Source organism: Jaculus jaculus, chromosome 12 (assembly GCF_020740685.1).
Source record: "Jaculus jaculus isolate mJacJac1 chromosome 12, mJacJac1.mat.Y.cur, whole genome shotgun sequence".
Taxonomy (NCBI): Eukaryota; Metazoa; Chordata; class Mammalia; order Rodentia; family Dipodidae; genus Jaculus; species Jaculus jaculus.
In genome coordinates this window covers 80,926,058-80,947,902 of record NC_059113.1, presented here as the reverse complement: position 1 = coordinate 80,947,902, position 21,845 = coordinate 80,926,058, and the positions used below count along the sequence as shown (strand labels likewise).

The window sequence follows — 21,845 nt, the reverse complement described above, 5'->3', positions numbered from 1 at the left end:
CTTTGGATTCCAAGCACTCACAAGCCAATGCAGTAGCAAGCTTCTGTAATCCTAGCACTTCTCCTGTGAGGTGGGAAATGGAGAATGGAGAATCCTGTCAGCTCCCAGGCCAGCCAACCTGGGGTTTGCAGCCATGAAAAAGATAGACTGCCTCACACAAGGGGGAAGGCAAGGACTGACATGAGGAGTTGCCTCTGATTTCCACTCACCCAACTGTACTTATACAAGCACAGATAGGCACACACACAAAGAAATTTTTTAAAGGTAGAAATGCTATACTCAACTTTTGTGAGCAGTGAAAAATAATTTGCCACATATACTATATGGCACTGGAACAAGAAACCTACTTCATCCACAATGTCATGGCTAATATGTTGTTGCTCTTAAGTATTATGAAGGGGTCTTTCAAAAGTACAAGCCTGACCTTAAAAAGTAAAGAAATGGACTAAAATAGATTACTATGATCTCCCTGCTCCTCAACTAACACCACATTGTTCTGTGAGGAGTATCTGGCCTCAGAGAAGCAAATTCACTCTTGCATTAAAAATGACCACAGTATGCTCTTTCTCAGAAAATTGGTGGATGTAGTTGAAAACTAAATTTAATAGATTGTAATTTAATGGTTCTGAACGGGATGAACATGTATGTGTATATATCCATGTAACAGAATGTAGACCATAGAAAATTTGTCTGTGATCCTCTGCTGAATTCAACAACTTCAAGCTATAGGTGGGGATGTGGACTAACACTCCATTGTGTGTACACAGAAATTTTATCAAAATTAAGGTCACTATTACACCTTCAACTAACATATTTTTAAAATGTAAATAGGGGTCAGGTGCTTTGATATTATGCACCATGTATGTAACTTGATTTTATTATTATGCATTGACTCTGGAATTGGATAAGAAAGTCTAGATTAACAGCAAACTTTCTAGCTTATGAATTGTTTCCATCCACAACCTTTGGCAATAATTACATTTTGAGGCTCAATGGTTTCACACTTCCTACACTCTGCCCACCTGAACTGGCATAGGTCAGTTCAGAATTTAGTAATTTAGTTAACATTACAAAATTACAATGCTTCACCTTATGCAAGCTTTAGGGTTGTTGTTGTTGTTGTTATTTTTTCAAAGTAGGGTCTCATCCTAGCTCAGGCTGACCTGAAATTCCCTTGGTAGTCTCAGTGAGCCCTTGAACTCAAGGCGATCCTCCTACCTCTGCCTTCTGAGTGCAAGTGCTGGGATTAAAGCATGTTCCACCACGCCCAGTGGCTTTAGCCTTTATTAACCAATGTTGCTTATTTTATTATTTACTTATTTGTTCATTTGTTTATTATTTTATATCATTCTAGTGTCTGTATGTCAGATCTTCCACATACTAAAGCCAGTGTTCTACCGCTGAATAACATCTCCAGCTCTCTTGAATTCACTCTGTACCTTAAAAAGGCCTTGGATCTGTCATCTTTCTACCTTGGTCTCCTGAACAGATTACAGGCCTATACCTCTGGGCCCAAATTAATTACATCACTAATCTTGAACAATGAACATCACAGCCTCAGATGTGTTCCAAGCTACATTACCTAACTCACTCCTATAGAAAGGATTTTAATAGACGCATTCATCCAAAAAAAGTCTAGCACATTGAGTATTGGATATCATTTAATGAAAGTGATAGGCAAATCAATTTGTATAGTCCAGACTTGAACAAGAGTTTTATAACTTAAAGTGCTTGTATTTTCACTCATAAATCTTCAGTATGATGAAACAAGAAAAATGCCAGGTTGATATAACTGTATTTATATTTTAATTAGTAATCTTCTTTTGTTAAGTTCCTATGATGGACAAATGCTTACATGGTTTACTACCAATGTACAAAATAAGAAAGGGAGTGGAAATGATCTGTAATGTAAAATGATAACATTTATTTGCTAAGTATTAATAAAATAAAAAATGTATATGAAATAAATTTCCCTTGACTAATAGATAAAACACCACACAGTCTATCACTATGCAATAAGATGGAAATACACAACTGACTTGATCTGTTTGCCCTTACATAAAAATATTTTAATTAACTATGTATCTATAGATTCAAAATATAATTTTGGGTGATATAAATGAATAACTCCAACATGGGAAGTAAATAAGAAAATGACTACAGCTAGAAGAATGTAGGTGCTTGTTAGCTCTACAGAAATGTGAGAGATGAAAGCTAACATAAGAAGCTGATGTTACAGTATAGTATGTCTCACACACTAGGTCACAAATGGGAAGTAGTAAACCTAGAAGAGACTTAAGAAGTATGACTCAATTCTCAATTTAATTCTCTATAACATCATAAAATAAATTGGAAAAAATAAAACTAGTATTGAAAAAATATATTTAAAATAGTCTTATTAGGAACATTACAGTATCTTGAATTAGAAAAAATTATATTTCCTTTTAAAGAAATGCACATGTGGGCTAGAGAGATGGCTTAGCAGTTAAGCACTTGCCTGTGAAGCCTAAGGACCCTGGTTTGAAGCTCGATTCCCCAGGACCCACGTTAGCCAGATACACAAGGTGGCGCATGCATCTGGAGTTCCTTTGCAGTGGCTGGAGGCCCTACCACGCCCATTCTCTCTCTCTACCTCTTTCTCTGTCTGTCTATTGCTTTCAAATAAATAAGCAAAAATAAACAAAAAGAAAAAGAAATGCACATGTGCCATCTAGAAAAGGAATAGAACTAACTAAAATAGGGTCAGGGAGGAGGGAAAAGATGATACCAACACATGACATATCAATATTAAGTATGTTCTTAATAAAAAGAGAAAGAAAAGGTTGACTTGAAGTTCATAAAAAGTGCATGTGTACAAATATATGGATAGATGGATAAATTACATCATTAAAGAAAATTCACATACTTCAAAAATGCCCATTCATTCATCTTTTTGTCACATAAACATTTATCATTTAATATGAATAGCTGGTTAACTAATTTAAAAATGTATGCAAAGAAAGTAGTTGTATCAGGAAACAAAACAGTATGGCAGAAAGAGACTTTTGCAAGGTTTATATGTCTGATAAACTACTAATCACTTTTAATTATGGTTATCTTATTTTGTTTTTCAAAATATGAAGGTTTGGATAAACCACAGGTAAAACTGGCACAATAAGTTCCACTCAATTTGATGCCATATTTAAGTGATACAGCAGATTATAAAAGTATCAAGTATGTTGATTAAAGAAACTATGCAACAATTCTTCAGCAAGAGGACCAGATTTTAAGATAATAACTAATACTAATGTATTGGTATGCACAGGGTTGAAATGAAATTAAGTAAGTTATAGAGAAATACTAATGTCTAAATATATAATTTGCCAAGAGAAATGGAAGCATGTGTGGATAAGAAACAGAATCAAACATGGATATATAATGAAATGATGTTTCATATCTGCCTCTCAGAAGGGTTTTAATAAATTTCACTTTAATTCATAGTAATTAAGATACATCAGTACCAAGAAACTAAAAAAATCATAATGTCCTATTATCTCTTGTTCCTCAGGTTCTAGGGAGGCTCCAGGCAATTGCTGCCATCAGTTAAGCACAGTAATGATATGAATTGTGAATAGATTATCATTTTTCATAGTAGTGGAATATAATGTCATTTGGTGAACATTAAATTCTAACAGTAGACACAGAAGAAATATGAGTAAGACTGGACTTGTCAACTGATCCTGGGTTATTATTTATTTCTTACCACAGGGTTAAAGTGAGGACACTATTTTGCTAATCCGGTATTTCTTTATAATCCTCGAATATAGAAAATTAATGCAAAAGTAGCATGATTGGTATGATTCTAAGATCACAGATTTGTAAGAGAAACTGAAAATATATATAAATCAAGTTCAAGGATATAAAAATGAGGAAAGAAGAGACAGAGAGAAAAACAACAACAAAACAATTCCCTGAAATAGTTTATGACTAAGAAACAGACATTAGAAGACCAGTGAATGTGAATATAAATGTACACATATAAAATTAAAAATAAACATGTTTGCCTTCATTGCGATGACTGGGTTTATATGACAAAAATGTATAATGCAAACACTATAAGTTTAACAGACTGATAACATCACAGAGTGTGAAATAAATATGTGAGTAATGTGTTTCAATAAAAACGTCATTTAAGCTGGGTGTGGTGGTGCACTCCTTTAATCCCAGCACTCTGGAGGCGGAGGTAGGAGGATTACCATGAGTTCGAGGCCACCCTGAGATTCCATAGTGAATTCCAGGTCAGTCTGAACTGGAGTGAGACCCTACCTCGAGAAACCAAAAAAAAAAAAAAGTCATTTTATTTGAATTCTTTTTATGCTCCTATCACACTACTTAGTTCAGCAAATTATAAAAATTCAGGGAAGGCAGACTGAGATAACGAAGACATTGGAAGAAATGTTACTAAACAAAACATGATCTACAATTCCTATCAACTAAAAATTTGAAATGCTCACAGAAAGGATATATACAGATGCCTAAACAATTTCTCCTCAAATTAGATTTACCAAAAAGAGAACTAGGTAAACTGTCAGCAAGATCTTTAACAAAATGTTTCAAATATTTGAAAATTTTTGTTATAATATGGGTGGGTGAAAAATTTGTAAAGAGCTCACAAGATGGCAAAAATAAAGAAGGACAGAGTGATGTTTTGGCATTTATGGGCTATTCTGAATGTTGTATACACTATGAAGGTAGGATGGCCTATACCATATGCTTTAGTAAGTGATTCCCTATAATCTGATGATTCTGGAAAATGTCTTGAAATATTCTAAGAACATTCTATATGTGTAGTTTCCTTAGTTTACTCAATATAATTTATCTCTGTATAACACTTTAAACACATGAGAATCTTCAAAGTAACAAAGCTTTATGACTTCACTTTTGTGTGGCTTAGAGTCACTGAGCTTAAAAATGAATATTCACTGTCAAAAATCTCAAGAAATGGTGTGATAAGACAAAACCACATGAAAGAGTGAGGCTAAAACTATCAATTAATTATTATCAAAATTAATGATCAAACTTAAAAAAATTATATAAGTAACAGTTTTTTTTATAAACTGCCTTCCTCAAGGCAATTTTATGTATGTCATTTGCTTAAACTATAATGATTGTTTCATCTATAACATACTGTGTCATTTAAAAGACTAGATTCAAATAACAGGTCTAAAATTAAAAATATAACCTTATTTTTTCATGATAAAAATGCAATGTAATTTTTAATCTCTGTAGAATGTTTTACTTCAATTCAAATGTCATGAAAGTGGTTATTAATTTTATTTCAGAGGTATAATTGTACTCAATAAGATTATACTGTAATGAAACAAAGAATAAGCTAAGCTAAAAGAAAAAAAAATCAGGTAAATCGAGGACAGATGTTTTAGATAAGAGGCCACAGTCAACATAATTAGGTTTGTTTCCTCAGTGTATAGTTCTGCTACTGTGATGACAACTACAACATTGTAATGAAGTAAGAAAGTGTGGGGAAGTCTAGTGCCCACAATTGACTCAGGAAGTAATGGTAGATACGCTCAGATTTTTCTATTAGCATTTGAAAAGTTTTATTTTACTAAGCATATCATGCTGTATGTTATGAAAGGAAATTCTACTGCATTTTAGTATTTTCTAACATAGAGTACATGTTTATTGTGTGCAAGCAGTTATTTTGTTTAATAGTTGGCTTTTTCTATTTTGCATATTTAACATAGCTATAGAAATTATAAGTTGTTGACAGAGAAAATGATCTATGTAAACTTGTAAACTATGTAACCATTGTATTAATTACACTGACAGCTGTGCTACTTTTTTATAAATAAATTACCAAAGGTAACTAAATATACACTTTTGTAAACATCAAAATGTACATAGTATTCACTATACAACTAAATGCATGTTTAGCAAAAGTAAAACCACAATCTCCATAATTATTTCAACATTCTGATTAAAAGCAAGTAATTAGAATCAATCTTTAGCATCTTTAATCACATAAGGTATGTGCTTTTTAATTTAGAAGATGAAGACATTTCCGTTCTTGATGATAAATGACACAATATTAGGAATTCTTACCATGTGAAGTGGCAGGTGGTCAGAAATAATTTTAGTTTATACTTTTGTACTATTTGATTAGCAATAAAATTGGCTATGCCTATTAAGTCAGGTCTCAAAGAGAATTTTAAGGTGTCATAAAATGGTAAATTTTATTTTAAAACAAAAAACCCTCAGATGTGATTAAAATTTTGAAAAAACTAAATATAGTATTATAAACACATTTTTACTGCTTATTTTCCATTTATGTTATATTGAACCCAAACTGAAAATTTTGCACAGTGTGAAATGGCTAAAATGGATAATGAAAAAAAGAATCTAACATTCTAACATTACTATAAACTGATTTGTTACAACACATATGACCAGACAATAGGCATACAAATCTAAATTTACCCTACATAATAGATGCATTTGATTACTAAAAACATGAATATAAGCTGACAAAACCCATAACATTTGAAGTCAGGTTTCTACATGAAAATAATAATGTTTTTAAGAAGGAGTGAAATTTGGGCTGAACTATAAGCAACATTATCATTTTATTAGTAAGCATTGCTATCCATAGTCTTTATTAAAAAGAAAAGCTAATAAGTAGAGAAAAAACATTTTTAAGTTTTTTAGATTCCAATTTTACCTGTAACTGTAATTTACTAAGACTAGTAAATACAAGAGTATTAAGGAAAAAAATTGATTTTTATACCATCTTTAGAGTTCATTTGCATGACAATGTATGCTAAAAAGTATTTGTATTCTTACAAAAGTAAAAATTTTGATTTCTTTGAATTACATATTCCTTATTTAAAGTTACTAATAATGTACTTTAGTAGTTTGCATCTTAAAGTTACTTGAAGCCATATTGAAATATGCTAGTGTAATTTTGGAAACATTTTATTTTTAACAAAAATATAATTTTAGATCTATAATTCAGTTTGAGGAATGAGGACATCATTATGGCCCCCATATATAAAAATTTGGTCTTATCCTGTGTGTGGTCACCAATACGTGTAAATGTAGGTTGAACATTAGGATATTAGCATTCAAATTTTAGACTTCTTAAGAATTTATCTATTTATTCTCTTTGAATGTTATAACTGAAAAGAAGGCTATTGAAATAGTAATGACTTTTGGAAGACATAATTAATTGGTTTTAAAGTGCAAAAGTGTCATGCCCTGTCAGATTTATGGTGTTTCTATATAATGTGAAATGTTGACCACAATCTCTCCTAGCCAGAACATGATAGTCATTGCTACCCTAAATGTAGGCATCTGATGGGAATCTTACTGCTGTTGTCATAGTTCACCTGTCTGTTCTTATCATCAATGTACATGGTAAAGTTATGCCTTGAAATATTCATTCTGTGCCTTTCTCATTGCACGGTTCTAATGGCTAATATGTATGTTACATTTTTTTCCCTTTCTTTTAAGTTTTCTTTAAAACACAATCCCTTGTATTTCATCACTCCAACAAGAAATGATACATGGAAAATCTGTCTCATCAGTTGTCTCTAGCTCATGCCTATATGGTTTATTTTTTCATCTAAAGCTGCAAAAATACATAAAGTGGAATAGATCTTTCTCAGTACCAAGTAGAACTCATTTTTGATTGAGTTGTCATAAAGTATCCCCTTTATCAATTATTATTTATATGGTTTAACAAAGATTGAATTATCAAAGTATTCATCCATTAGTAACAAGGAAATGGTTCATAAATAGCATGGAAGCAATGGGATGATTTCATTACTAAGAACCTGAGAAGAACTCTACCAGAACATTTTTATTGACCACAATGGCTGTACAAGGAATAATTATCTGGTTCCAATATTGAAAGTATTGAGTACAACAAGAATCACTGTCTCTAGTGTCTGTGTTAGAGGACTGTAGTCTTTTAGATGCATGAAGAATGTAGCTATACAGGTGTACCTGCCTCTCAGAGGTTCTCTGCTTCTCATTAGACTTGACTTGAGACAATAATTTGTTAGCAGATGTCAAATGCTGAAAAACTGTCTATGCTGTTTTCTAAATTTGGTCTAATGTGTTTAACATCACTATGGGAAAATCCTGATTAAGTGATAATTTCATCCAGAATCAGTAAGAAGCACGATTCTTGACATGACACCAAGCTTGAAGATACTTGTCAGTGGTCTAGTGCTTGGCAACCATGCACAAAGCCCTAGATTCAGCCCATAGTAACATAAAGGGAGAACTGGGGTGTCTCAGCTGCTCCATCACTGAGAGGAGTTCCACAAGGAAGTTCTCCCACTGCAAATTAACCCTTCAACACACACAAGAATCAACTAAGAATCCTATAGTCTTGAGAAATATATGAACACTTGAAAATAATTTCATTAAAGGAAAACTTGTGCTTTGGTGTTAAGAGAGACACCCTAACCCAGGAATCCATCCTCTCTTAAAAAATATCCACTATCTGTACTAAATTACTGCCTGCATCCAAAAGTCATTTCTATCAGTTTCCAAAACAACTTGAACTTTCTTTGCACAATGCGAAGTGTTGGACTTCTATTTCCTCAATGGGAATATTTTTATACAGCTTTTTGTGTGATACTTACTCAAATATGGTGGTTTGTAAGGCGCTCGTGTATTAGACAGCAGTCCATCCAGCTCTTTCCTCTCCAGCGTTCCATGAAGGGCCTTCTCTTTGCCAAATGTGGAGAAGGATCGCTCTGTCCCAGGCTGGGCTTCTGGAGGTTCAAACACTTCGGTGTCTGGAACAGAGTCCATGCCAGGGACATGCAGGTTGCTGCGATAATCCGCAGCCTGGCGCCCGTCAGAAGGAACAAAAGAAGGCATCCAGCAGCGATCTGAGTGGCCCAGTGCCTTACACTCCTCGGTGCAGTTAGAGAAGAGATCCATACCTGGGAGTAAAGGAATGAAAGACAGAAAGAAAGAGGGAGAGAGAAAGAGAAGGAGGAAGGGAGGGAGGAAGGGAGGAAGGGAGGAAGGAAAGAAGGAAGGAAGGAAAGAAGGAAGGAAGGAAGGAAGGAAGGAAGGAAGGAAGGAAGGAAGGAAGGAAGGAAGGAAGGAGGGAAGGGGGAAAAGGAAGAAAAGACAAGAAAGCATGGATGTAGTTAACAAGGTGAAAGACTGCAGGTAACATCAAGAGTGATGGGGGAAGAGTAAAGGTAGCTTCACAAATAATTCGTATCATAGACTGACTGGAACCAAATAGGTCTCTACATCATTTCTTATTATAATTTGAAAAAGATAAAAAATTAGTAATACTAAATTGTGAAATATCTCTGAAACTGATATTTCAAAACTAAAATTGTTGGCTCTATACTTTCTAAATGACTAGGAAATGGCAAATGGGAAAAAGAATGGTTGTTAAAACAAAATGTCTCCTAGATCTTGTAATAGAGAAATGTTCCATGTTCAGGGGCTTTATATCCCACAACCCAAGGTGTGTAAAAGGAAAATGAATGAATGATCTGAGGTTTTGGTTTTGATGGACAAAAATGAAAAAAATATAGCAAGCAGTGTGTGTGAGTGCATGTGTGTGTATACAAGTGGAGCCCAGAGGTTGACATCCCATGTCTTCCTCGATTACTCTCCACCTTATTTATGGATACTCAGCGCGATTATCTTGCCAACTGTGCCAGAGGTTCTCTTTCTTCTGGGTACAGGTGAATTACCACAACTACCCTTCATTTCTACGGTGCTGGGGTCACCTTGCTTGCACAGCAAGTGTTTTGCAGTCTGAGCCATTTCCCCAAGTTAACAATGATACTTAGTTTATGGGACCAAGAGATGGAGTGGAGGATGGAATTCAACAGAAATATTGTCCACAGATTAATATAGTAGCTAATAAGAATGAAATAACATTATATGGGCAGCTAAAAGTGTGCAGTCTTAAGCCCCTAAGAAATGACTTCCTAAAGGCATTTGTCACTGGCATTCCAGTAGTCCCTATACCTACAAAGCATGTATGATACAGCACCCCAGAAAAACCCAGAACAAATGACTATAATTAGTGAAACCAGAGTAGCCGAATACAGTGTCAATCAGTTACAGATACCACTGGTAGATGCCTTAGTGCTTGCCAATATTGTAAATATGTCTGTTATTCAACACAAAACTGTTATATCTGAGTAAGTGATTTTGACTGACAATGCCAAACTGGCTTCCATAGAGAGACCAAACTCCTAATGTTATGGAATTATGACCAAGCAAGTCCACCGAGTTTCTCAATCAAGCACAAAATTGTTGAGTACTACAAAATACTATATTTGCTTTTTTGTTTGTTTTGTTTTGTTTTTGAGCTAGTGTCTTTCTATCCAGCTCCCAGGCTGTTTTAGATCTTTCTATGTAAGTCCAGAATGACATGGAACTCCTGAATTTTTCTGCTTCACCCTCTAAGTTTGGTATGTAGAACTATATGAAAACCATGTAAGACAAAGATAGAATGCCTATGTTCTCTAAATATGAAAGCATGCTCCCTGAATGAGTTTTAAAGTTTGAATAATTTGAAATAACCAATATATGATTGATGTATATAAAAAATTCAAACTTATACTAAGTTAGGAAAAAACTTGAATGCTTTTAACCAACAATATAATATTTATTTAATGAGCACACTTCTACTCTTATGAATATCATGAATGCTTTGAGTTCTCAAACAAGATTTACCCTTGAAACTGATGGGAGTCTTTTACACATATTACCTATTAATTTTTTTGATTTTCAAGGTAGAGTCTCACTCTAGTCCAGGATGACCTGGAATTCACCAGGTAGTCTCAGTGTGGCCTCGAACTCATAGTGACTTTAATTACTAAGGATTGGTTATTTTTTTTTTAATTTAATGAAGAATACATGAATTGAGCATGTGTAAAAAATACATACAGCATGTTTACAAAGATATAAGGACTATATGAAGTTTTGCTGTTAAAAGAATGCACATGACAAAGGGGAAAATTGGTTAATAATATATACAATAAAATTTTGAATTAATTGTTTTAAAATGAAATTCTATTGCTAATATTCTATGCAGCTCTACCTAACTAGAATGAAAGGTGAGGTTTCTCAACTTTTGCCTGAATGTTTCACCATTATTTTTTCAATAAAAATGAGTGAATCTATTTCTCATGAGGAAAATTTAGATATGGTTATCAAAATGAAAAGGACAACATAATTGATGCATTTCAAATAAGAGAGAAAATAATTGAAAATGAATTTTTCCATATATATTGTTTGGAAGCCAAACAAATGTATCCGATTACTGGTCCTCCCATTAGAAAGCTATTGATTTAGGAATGTTAATCTTTAATCCCTAGCCATTACTCTCATTTAATACAAATACATGGAGGTATAATTTGGTCCTATTGTGAATAATGACTCATTTTACACAGAGTGGCCAGATATTCTGAACATGTGAGATATTATAACATCACATTTACATGCTCTCACACATTTTTTAAAGGCTCCAATCGTGATTTAGTAAGTACCTTAATTTATTTTTCTCATTTAAAAATGCCTTGACTAATATGCCTATTTTATGGATGCAACAGAAAAAATATAGGCTGAACTTAATTTTTGAAGTTTGTACAATATCTCAGAAAAATCTTAACATATAGTTTGTACTTGAAATCACTGGTTCCAGTTATTTGTTTTTTTCTAGTTTTCAGAAATATCTGTACCACAATGCATGGCAGCTGATGCGAGAGACTGCTGATTTTACAAAGACAGATTTAGATAAAGTTTAAGACACATGATTTTGAACATGTCACTTATAGTTTGCAACAGTAGATAATTACATCAAGAATAAATTATGATAAAGAGAATTAGAGCAGTGTTCAACTTGTGTTCTTTTCCTGATAAAGATAATAATAAATAAATATTTTTCTCATGCCATGACTCCTGAGAAAAGGATGATAAATCAACTTTAAAAAAATGAAAAGAAAAGAATTTTTCATTGTTTGAAGGAAATTTCTAGCTTATGTTTAAAGTACCTAAAATTGCCAGGTGTGGTGGCACATGCCTTTAATCCCAGCACTTGGGAGACAGAGGTGGGAGGATTGCCTTGAGTTCAAGGCCACTATGAGACTACATAGTGAATTTCAGGTAAGCCTGAGCTAGAGTGAAACCCTACTTTGGCAAACAAAACAAAACAAAACAAAACTAATTTAAAAAAATACCTAAAAGTACTTTAGTGATATAAATTGTAAATATAAAATTGCTATTCATTTTAAGAAAATATTTTTCAGGGCCAGATATTTACTCACATAATTCACTCATAAATTAAATACAAAATGCACATCAAGATTTTATCCCTTCTTATCATCTTTCTAATTGTTTATAATTGTCTTTACTTTCCTTTTAATACTTTAATGTTGCCATTTGTAAATCTCCACTCATCATCAAGTTAAATATGCTTTTGCAAACAACTGATGGTCATTCACTATATTTATTTATATGTGAAAGCCGATTTCTCAATTTCTACAATATTATTGGAGTTTAGAAAAAGATACTTGTATTTTATGGTTTTAAGAATTCTCTCACAGATATTACATCCACACAATAGATTAATGTATTTCATAGTATACTTTACATACTATGTAGAAAATATAAACAATTTCAGTCACCTTATTTTTTAATTCATTGCCAAATGCTAACCATGGATGATGTATAATCTCAGCAAAAACATCAAATAAATCTGATAATTTTAAGTTAACATGTAATAATTGACTCATCCACCTATAATTCTTGCTAATGTATTTTTAAGAGAAGAATGTCTTTACTATTATTAATAGTATAGGTATTTAATAAATGTAAGAAAATGCTCTTTCTAATAAGAGATCTCTATAAATATAGTTCACTTATTATTAATAATGTTAAAAAACATACAATCAGAAATAAATGCTTGTTCTAAAAGGAAAAAAAATACTATTAATTTAATGAATTAATGAATAAACTTGGAAATATGTTTCTTCAAAGTGTATTTTTGTCTTGCTCTTTGGGCTGTGATTAATCAGTTTTTCTCTTGCAATGGTTTCTGCATGCACACACCACATCTTCTTGGACTCCTGCCATATCTAACCAATACATCAATAGTGCACTGAAAAAAACGGAAAGCACCTTGACAAGGCTACAGAAAGAAAAGTGCCAAAGAGCTGTGGTTAGGCAGAAGCATTCCACACATGGGGCCAGGTGCAAGCCAAACTGAGAAAGCTTATGTGATTCTATGCAGCTGCCTTCATGTCTAGAAGCCTTCTGTGAACAAGATTGGGAACATCTAACTGCTAAGAAAGGACAAGATCAAGAAAAGGGACAAAAGAAGAACAAAAATTAAGACTACACATTAAAAAATAAAGCAAAGACACAAATAAATATAAAGAAAAGCTAGCCTAGCACAAGTGAGAAAGTCAGGGCAAAGCTGGAAGTTTTAGCAGGTGAAATACCCAGCTGAACTGTGTGAGCGAAAGCACAGGAGGGAAAGAGGTGCAAATTGAAAGAGAAATATCCGAACTTTTATATTTCAAGTGTCACATTGGTAAGTTTACATTCCCAACTAACATGGTGTTTAGCAGGATTTGTTTATTAACCAATTTTGCTAACTTGGAATGTCATTATAAAACACAGCTATGTGAAGCAAACTTAACATCTTTTTTTAAATATTCCAGCTGCTTGCTGTGAAGTTGATAATAGCAGACCTTAGCACGAACTGAAAAAAAATGTCACTAAGAAAATGTATTTTAATTTTATGCATTTGGAGTTTTTATTTTAAAAAGAAAACACTGAGAATAATTCTTGCCACAACATTAAACATTTTAAATGTGATCATTCAACACACAAGGGTGCAATTACTTTTTACTATAACTGCTCTATTTCAATCTTAAAATAGCTAGTATTCCATCCAATGTATTGTGCTTGCCCTGCAACTTCTCAAAATCAAAAATATGTTAGGAATCTTGTAGTACTTTTCCATTTTTAAGAATTTAGATAGAGGGGAAACTATCAGCATTTTGATAGTCAAAAATAAAGCTATCTAGCCTTTTAGAGAATACATGTCAACATTTTAATAGTCCTTAAAATGCTTTGACATCTCAAATACTCTGAAAGAAGCATATCCAAAATGGAAACATTGTGAGATATCACAGCTCTTGAGAAGTCACATTAAGAATATCTTTCCATATGTTTTACAAATTCAGCTTTTTTTTGCAAATATTTATTCATTTATCTTTCTTTGGCTAGGTTATTGGGCTCATTATGCCTTTGAGACTAACCTAATTGAATTGTTTAGTGAGACTAGAGTGCTACAGGAAAAAAAAAATGCAAAAGAGAGTGGGTGAGAAAAGGATAAAACACATCTAAAGAACCATGTCACAGATGTCCTTTTTGTTATATCAAACATTTTGTTTTAAAGATTTAAGAAGATGGTGTTTAAATTAGGCACTCTGAAAATAAATAAAAATGTACAATTCTAAATGTAGAGTTTTATTTAAAGACTACAATAAATCATATACCATATATAGGGCAAAAAAATATGAAAGGAACATTGTATTCACATATAAACTACTGGCAAGGTTTAGTTTGTTGTCAAGAACCCAGACATTAAATAGATGCTCTGTTCACTTAGCGTGAAGGCCCGCAAGGGGCAGGGACCTCCGGGGATTCTTGGCAGTTCTTAAGTCTCATTAGGTCTGCATATTAATGACTTGCAGCAACATAAAGAGACCCTTGAGCAGCCTTTTTCCCCCCTTCCTCCTGCCTGGGTTTCCCAAGGCTAAACAGCTACAGACATAGCACACATTAGCCAACTAAGAGGCTTGTAGCCACCACTGTTGCCAGGCCACCACAGAGTGTCCAGTACCCTCTGACACACTGCCTCAGCACCATTCCCAGGGCTACCAAGTGTGTTAAAGAATGAACGCTCTCGAGGACTAATATTACTTTGAAATTACAAAGCATCATGCTATGGCATGCGATTCGTGGAATTAGCTTTGAATCTCACATGAGCTGAGTGTACTCAGAGGCAGTTCAATGAGGGGTATTTTTTTTAGAAGTCAAAAAAGTTGTCTAGACTGTCCATTTCCTCATGTGTCAAATAAGCACAAAATTAGGAAAAGAATGTCAAATGTTCAACAAGCAGCTTTCATAAATGAATTCTTCAGAGTCTCCTTTCAAGTATGAGTAGAGTCAGAAGATCTCATATAAGACATAAAGGTGTAGATCATTTAGAGAAACTTAAAGTAAGAGTCAGTAACAAATTGTATGCCATTTCCATTCCCACCAGTGATGATCAGTTAGTTTATAAAAAAAAAAAAAAAACCACATCATATACAATTGAATTTAACTTTTGATGTATGCAAAATCCTGAGGAGAGCATGAGCAGATCCAAGATGCTTCAGAAACACAGGTTACCACATGTTTTGACTGACTGATGACTTGAAGCCAAAGACTCAGGATTGGGCATCATGCTTTCAACCTAATTTATGACTTTTATTCACTCTTTCTTGCCATGTAATACTTGGTATGTATGTAAAAACATAACTCTGGAAAGTGTGGAATTTGGATTCTACCTCCTAGTCATCTATTTATCACCCCATGACCTTGTATGGGTATATAAATTTCATTCATCTCAATTACCTCATCCATAAATAAGTCTATTAATACCTTAACCAACTGACAAAAGGGGGCTGGACCAAGTGTGAACTCTATGGATTTCTGTATACAATTTGATTCCACTTAAGAACACCACACAAGGAATATTACTTCATAGTCACAGTGAATTTCTAAGCTCAACACTCCAATGGGATGTTCATTTTCACTATTCTCTTTGGACATACAATTACCAATGTAGGCTGATGGCATCATTCTTTAGAGTTAGGAACCAGGAGTTAATAACATTTCCTATAGTATCATGCTTTCTAGATGCATTTAAGTGAATAACCATCAAATCAGCATTTAGATTGCCCTTCGAACACACTTACCGGCTGACTGGCCACGGTTGGTGACATCATGATCACTGTCTCCCTGTTCACTGTCCCCATGACCACTGTCCTTAGAGCTTACTATGTCAGCCTCCTGGAATGCAGAACTAGAAGTACAAAGGGGGCATATTAGAAGATAAAGAGGGAAAACACACAGAAAACATCGTCTGCCACCCCATGGTCACAGATGTGTGCTGCAGATTCACAGGCCTTGCACTTGGCTTTATTTCCACATGCAACTACTTTTCATTAACCTAAACCCAAGTTTTTGAGAAATTATGCATTTAAGACATTTAAAAGTTAGACAATATATGTCTAGTACTAAATATATATCCATCTCAAATTAATAAAACAGATGCAAATATTTATCTAGAAATATTATGAAAACTATCAGAAGCCATGAAGAGTGTAAACTGACAAAATATCTTATAATTTGTACATTAAATGAAAAAAAAAATCTTTAAAATTTATTCTGTAGAAACAATACATGAATACATTTATACCCTACTTTAAGTGAAAATACTTTATACATTCTACCTTTTAATATCAAAATACCTACTTTCTACTTTTACTGGGTAGTAAATTGTTCACACACCAAGTTAGGGACTGAAAGAGCCCATACCTGTTAACTCGGCGTGGTCTGTCAACCAGATAGCTGAGCTCTGCTCGCTGGTGTTTAGTCTAGGAAAAAAAAGAAAAAGAAAAAGAAAAAGAAAGAAAGAAAAAGAAATCAAGGGCCCTTGAATTCTGAGAGTCTGACATATATTCTGCATTTGTGAGTAGGAAAGGTATCTGACTTAAATAAATTGTGTCTATATTAACAAATTCTCAGCTATTCCTAAGACTTCAGGCTAGTGATAGCTGGCCAGAAACAGGTGAGAGATATAGGGACATTTGAGTTCATATTTCTTTTAGACTTCTGTCAAGGTATAAGAAAATGGCCAACATTAAATGTTTTTTTTGTTTTTTTTTTCTTAAGAGAGAATACAAATAAACCTTTAAAAAGCCTCCTAGCTAGGCTTCATCAACTGTTGCTTTCAACAGAATAGACCCTGTACTCTGATGTCCTTTCTTGAGAGGGCTAAAGAGTGTTAGATGTATACTGATGGACACAAGAAAAACAGCACGCTCAATAAGCAAAAGGTTTGGATTTTTTCTGGAATTATTTTGTTGTTTATTTTCAAAATGTGCGTAAGATACAAATGAGCTGTACAAATATTCAAGAAAGTCAATGAGAAATACCTAAGCTCAAAAACAAGAGCTACCAAGAAAGGAATGCATAATCCTGGACCCCACATTTCCCCCTCCAGAGGTCTTCTGTCATCTCCCAGCCTTCACCGCCCACACACCTTTTCAGTCCAAACTTTTGACAGTGAACCAGTTTGGTTGTCCCCATTCCCCATTCTCCAACTTGTCACTTTTCCATCTTTTAAAAAGAAATTAGTATTGGCAAGCCAGATTCTTTGATGAAGAAAGCCAACAGCAGGAATTTCTCAAAAAAAGAAAGAAAGGAAGAAAAAGTGGCAAGATTACAAAAAATATACCTAAGGATAGTAATTGTTTAAGCTTTCAGTTGGTTTACTCTTACAGGGGTTTGTGCCAAAGAAACTTCATTCAAATTCACACTGTGTGGGCATTCGGCTTCAAGAGCATCTGTAAAAGCTGTCCAGAGCAGAACTAAAGGCATTTTTTTTTTTTTTTTTTGTGCAACTCAAATTCAGAGAAGGAACTAATCACTTGTTAGCTAAAACATGCAATCCAGTTAATCAACTGCGTAAAGTGCAACAATCTATAGCTTACTTGTTTTTACAAGCCACTGAAAGGAGCGATAAACAAAGCAAAATAGAACCAACTTTATTATGGCCTGGGACAGATGCAAATAGAAAAAGACCTTTGTCAATGGTGGAGAGCCCCTCCCCCTACACAAGTCTCTCTCCCTCCGCGCGCATTTTCCTTATATCCCCAAGGTTTCAGAAAAGGGCAAGGCTTTTTCAAAGGAAAGATGGGAGAGGCAGGAAGAAGTTCTAAGGCGGCAAAGAACCAAAAGGGAAGGAATGGAAATGTGGAGGGGTGGAGCTAGAGTCGGGAAGAAGGCAAAAGTTAGTTTACAACACCAAGTGGGGGGAGAAAGGTGACCCCCACATCCCAATCCCCAGACAAAGATACGAATAAGCTAACATCCTAAAATTAAATACACAGTGCATCAGAGACACAGGGTCTGGCTAGAGGAGGCTTTCTGATGGAGGAGATGAGAGATGGTGGTCCTTTCGCTTCAGCCTTACCTCGTTGGACAAAATGCTTCCGTTGGAGATGATGTCGGGCTGCTGGTCGCTGTACCCGGTGACGATGGCCCCACAGGGATTGTGCTCAGTGTCTGTACTCCGGGAAGGGCTACATGGTTTGAGGAACATCAGGTCGGTCTTGGCGGACTCTGGGGTGAGGCAGACCTGGTAGCAGTAATTCTGGTTGTGGTGGTGGGAACCAAAGCCCCCGGACTCCTCCACGGGCACCTGGGCGGGGTTGCTCGGTACGTTAGAGCTCTGTACCAGCATAATGTCCGATTTACTGAGTTTCTTCTTGCGCGCCCGGGCTTGGCGGCCGCAGCAGGTGGAGCCCCCACCGCCGCAGCAGCAGCAGCAGAGGCAGCAGTCGCTCGCCAGACACGTGTATATGTTGAGCTTTTTCTCCTTCTGACACCGCACGGCTAGCACAATCATGGCCAGCAGGAAGATGAAGGACACGGAGCCCAGCGCGATGATGAGGATGAGCGTGAGGTCCAGCGAGTTCTCCCCGCCACCAGCGCGACTGGGACGCTGGTGCTCCCCGGACCCTGCACCTCCTCCCCCGCCCCCGCCCTGGGGCTCCACGGCGCCGTCCACCAGCTGAACCACCAGGGTGGCCGTGGAGGACAGGGGAGGCTGACCGTGGTCGCGAACCTCGATTACCAGCTCGTAAGGCCGCTGGGGGTCGCGCTTGGCGGGGACCCGGCGCGCGGTGCGGAGCTCCCCGGTGCGCCAGTCCATGCGGAACAGGTTCATCTCGTTGCCACGCACGATGCTGTAGGTGAGCCGCGCGTTCTCGCCGTCGTCGGCGTCCACCGCGGCCACGCGGGTGAGCAGGTAGCCCGGCTCGGCGGAACGCGGGAGCACCTCACGGGCGGGAGTTCCGTTGCGCCCCGGGAGGGGTGCCACAATGGCGGGGGCGTTGTCATTCTGATCCACGATGAGGATGTTGACCGTGGCGTTGCCCGCCAGCGCCTGCGGGCTGCCGGCGTCCCGGGCTTCCACTTGAAAGCTGAAGTCTTTGAGCTGCTCATAGTCGAAAGAGCGCAGGGCGTACAGGTAGCCGTTCTCCGAGTTGATGGACACGTAGGTGAACACGCTCATGCCCTGAATCTGGCACTCCAGGATGGAGTAGGCTAGCTCGGCATTGGCCCCTTCGTCCCGGTCCGTGGCGCTCACCGCGTAGATGTAGGCGCCGGGCACGTTGTTTTCGGTCACATACACGTCGTAGACAGGCTGGCTGAAGCGGGGCGCGTTGTCGTTCACGTCCGACACCTGCACCTGGATGGATTTACTGGTGGACAGCGCGGGCTCGCCTCGGTCGCGGGCCACGACCGTCAGAGTATAGGAGTCCCCGGCCTCTCGGTCCAAGGGCGCCTCGGTGACGATGGTATAGTAGTTTTTGAAGGAGGACTTGAGGCGGAAGGGCACGTCCCCCAGGAGCTCGCACTGCACCTGCCCGTTCTCCTCCGAGTCGCGATCGGTCACGCTGAACAGGGCCACCACGGTACCCGGCGCCGCGCCCTCGCTCACCGCCTCCTTCACGGTGCTGAAGCTGATCTCGGGCGCGTTGTCATTGGCATCCAGCACCCGCACCAGCACCTTGCAGTGCGCGGGCACGGCGTTGGGGCCCAGGTCCTTGGCTTGGACATACACCTGGTATACAGGGCTCTCTTCATAGTCCAGCTCGCCACTCACCTCCAAGCGACCAGTGCGAGGCGACAGTCCGAAGAGCTCCCGAGCCCGGGGTGAAATGTGACTGCTGAAGGAGTACACGACCTCCCCGTTCTGGCCTTCGTCCGGATCGGTGGCATTGAGCTGGATGACCAGGGTACCCGGCGGCGAGTTCTCCGGGAGGGACACGGTGTAGACGGGTTGGTCGAACGCGGGCACGTTGTCGTTGGAGTCCAGCACTCGGATGGTGAGCAGGGCCGTACCGGTGCGCTGCTGCTGGGGGGGCAGGCCGGCTCCCCCGCCACCTCCCCCTCCTCCTTCCCCTCCACCTCCCCCTCCTCCGCCCCCGTCCACCGCGGTCAGCACGTAGCGGTGCACCGCTTGTTGCTCCCGGTCCAGTGGCTTCTCCAGCACCAGCTCGGCGAATCGGTTGCCATCCCCTTGGGTCTGCACGTCCAGGGAGAAGTAGCTGTTCGGGGTGATCTCGTAGTCTCGCAAGGAGTTGGTGCCCACGTCTGGGTCGAATGCGCTCTCCAAGGGGAAGCGCGTGCCTGGCGTGGCGCTCTCTGAGATTTCCACCGTGAGGTCGGGCTCCGGGAAGGAGGGAGGATTGTCATTAATGTCCAGCACTTCAATCTCCACCCTGAACAGTTCCAGGGGGTTCTCCAGGAAGACCTCTAGGTGCAGGACGCAAGAGGGGCTCTGCTTACAGATTTGTTCGCGGTCGATTTTCTCATTTACGTACAGCACCCCAGTCTCCAGGTTGAGGTCCAAGTAAGGGGTCCGTGAGTTGGCCACGGTCTGAAATCTGCGAGCTGAAAGTTTTGTAATGTCCAAGCCCAGATCTTCAGCGATATTCCCCACGAAAGTGCCATGTTCCTGTTCCTCCTGCACCGTGTAATGAAGCTGGGGAAAGACTCCTTCTACCATCCAGAGCAAGGAAAAGAGGAATAGCACAATCATGTCCAAAGAAGCTTCCTGGAGCCAGCCAGCCACCCGATTACCTCCCCCCCCACACGAACAAAAAGAAAAGAAAAAATATTCAAAAAATTCAAATAAATGTGTACTACGTGTGGGGGTTCTGTGGAATTGTTTTTCTTAAAAAAATTAAAAACTATTTATTTTGCTTCATTTTAGAGAGCCCCCAAATGCATCCGCATTTTTTTTTCTTTCAAGAAAGGTGACAGATGCCCCCTTTCTCATCTGTAATCTTCCCACCGACCAATTAATAAAATAATGATAGTACAATAGTCAGCGTCCTTTATTCCGACAGTCTTGGCGCAACGCGGCGCTGCCAAATCCCAAGGAAATTGCGATATTTCAAGACTGTCCTCGGTTTGTCTTCTTGCTGATGGGAGGAGAATGAGGAGGAAGAAAGGGAGGAGGAGGAAGATGAAGAGGAAGAGGAGAGGCTGGTGGCACCGCTGAACATGCCTCTAATGTCAACGGCTGGCAAACGCGAGAGGGCTTAAAAACAGCGAGAGAATTTTGTACTGGAAAAACACAGCACGGCTCTGCAGCATAAAACTTTCATTCTCTACATCTCTCCGGATGGACGTTCTTCTGGACATTCCCCCCCCTTCTTTCGCTCTATTGGCATCGTTTAGCTTTCATCTTCTCGTCTCCCTCTGTCCTTAACTTGCTTCGGTAAATAAAGCAAGCAGTTTATTTTCTGCTGTTTTCTTCTTGAGCCTCTCTTCCCTTCTGAACGTGCCTCTTTTCCTTCCAGTCCTTCCTTCCTCCTGCTTCAGCCCCAGAGCCCGAGATCTCGGCTGGCAGTTTCTGAGCCCCGAGCGCTCGGCTTCTTTGTTTTTGCGCAGCGCCCTCGTTCTGCCAACCAATGGTCGACGAGCACCACCCA

The 21,845-nt window shown here is 38.0% G+C and overlaps 1 protein-coding gene across 2 annotated transcripts in view; it reads right to left on the bottom strand.

The window, feature by feature from the left end:
* Pcdh10 (protocadherin 10) overlaps window positions 1–21,761 on the bottom strand; it is a 57,586-nt gene extending 35,825 nt beyond the window's left edge. For both annotated transcript variants that reach the window (XM_045131094.1, XM_004655816.2), the window contains exons 1-4: window positions 18,311–21,761; window positions 16,651–16,709; window positions 16,029–16,135; window positions 8,652–8,957 (exon numbers count right to left, since the gene is read on the bottom strand). In XM_045131094.1, the coding sequence (XP_044987029.1) occupies window positions 8,652–8,957; window positions 16,029–16,135; window positions 16,651–16,709; window positions 18,311–20,947 (3,109 nt within the window). In that variant the 5' untranslated portion in view covers window positions 20,948–21,761. The remainder of the gene's footprint in view (window positions 1–8,651; window positions 8,958–16,028; window positions 16,136–16,650; window positions 16,710–18,310) is intronic.
* Window positions 21,762–21,845: the final 84 nt, after the last annotated feature.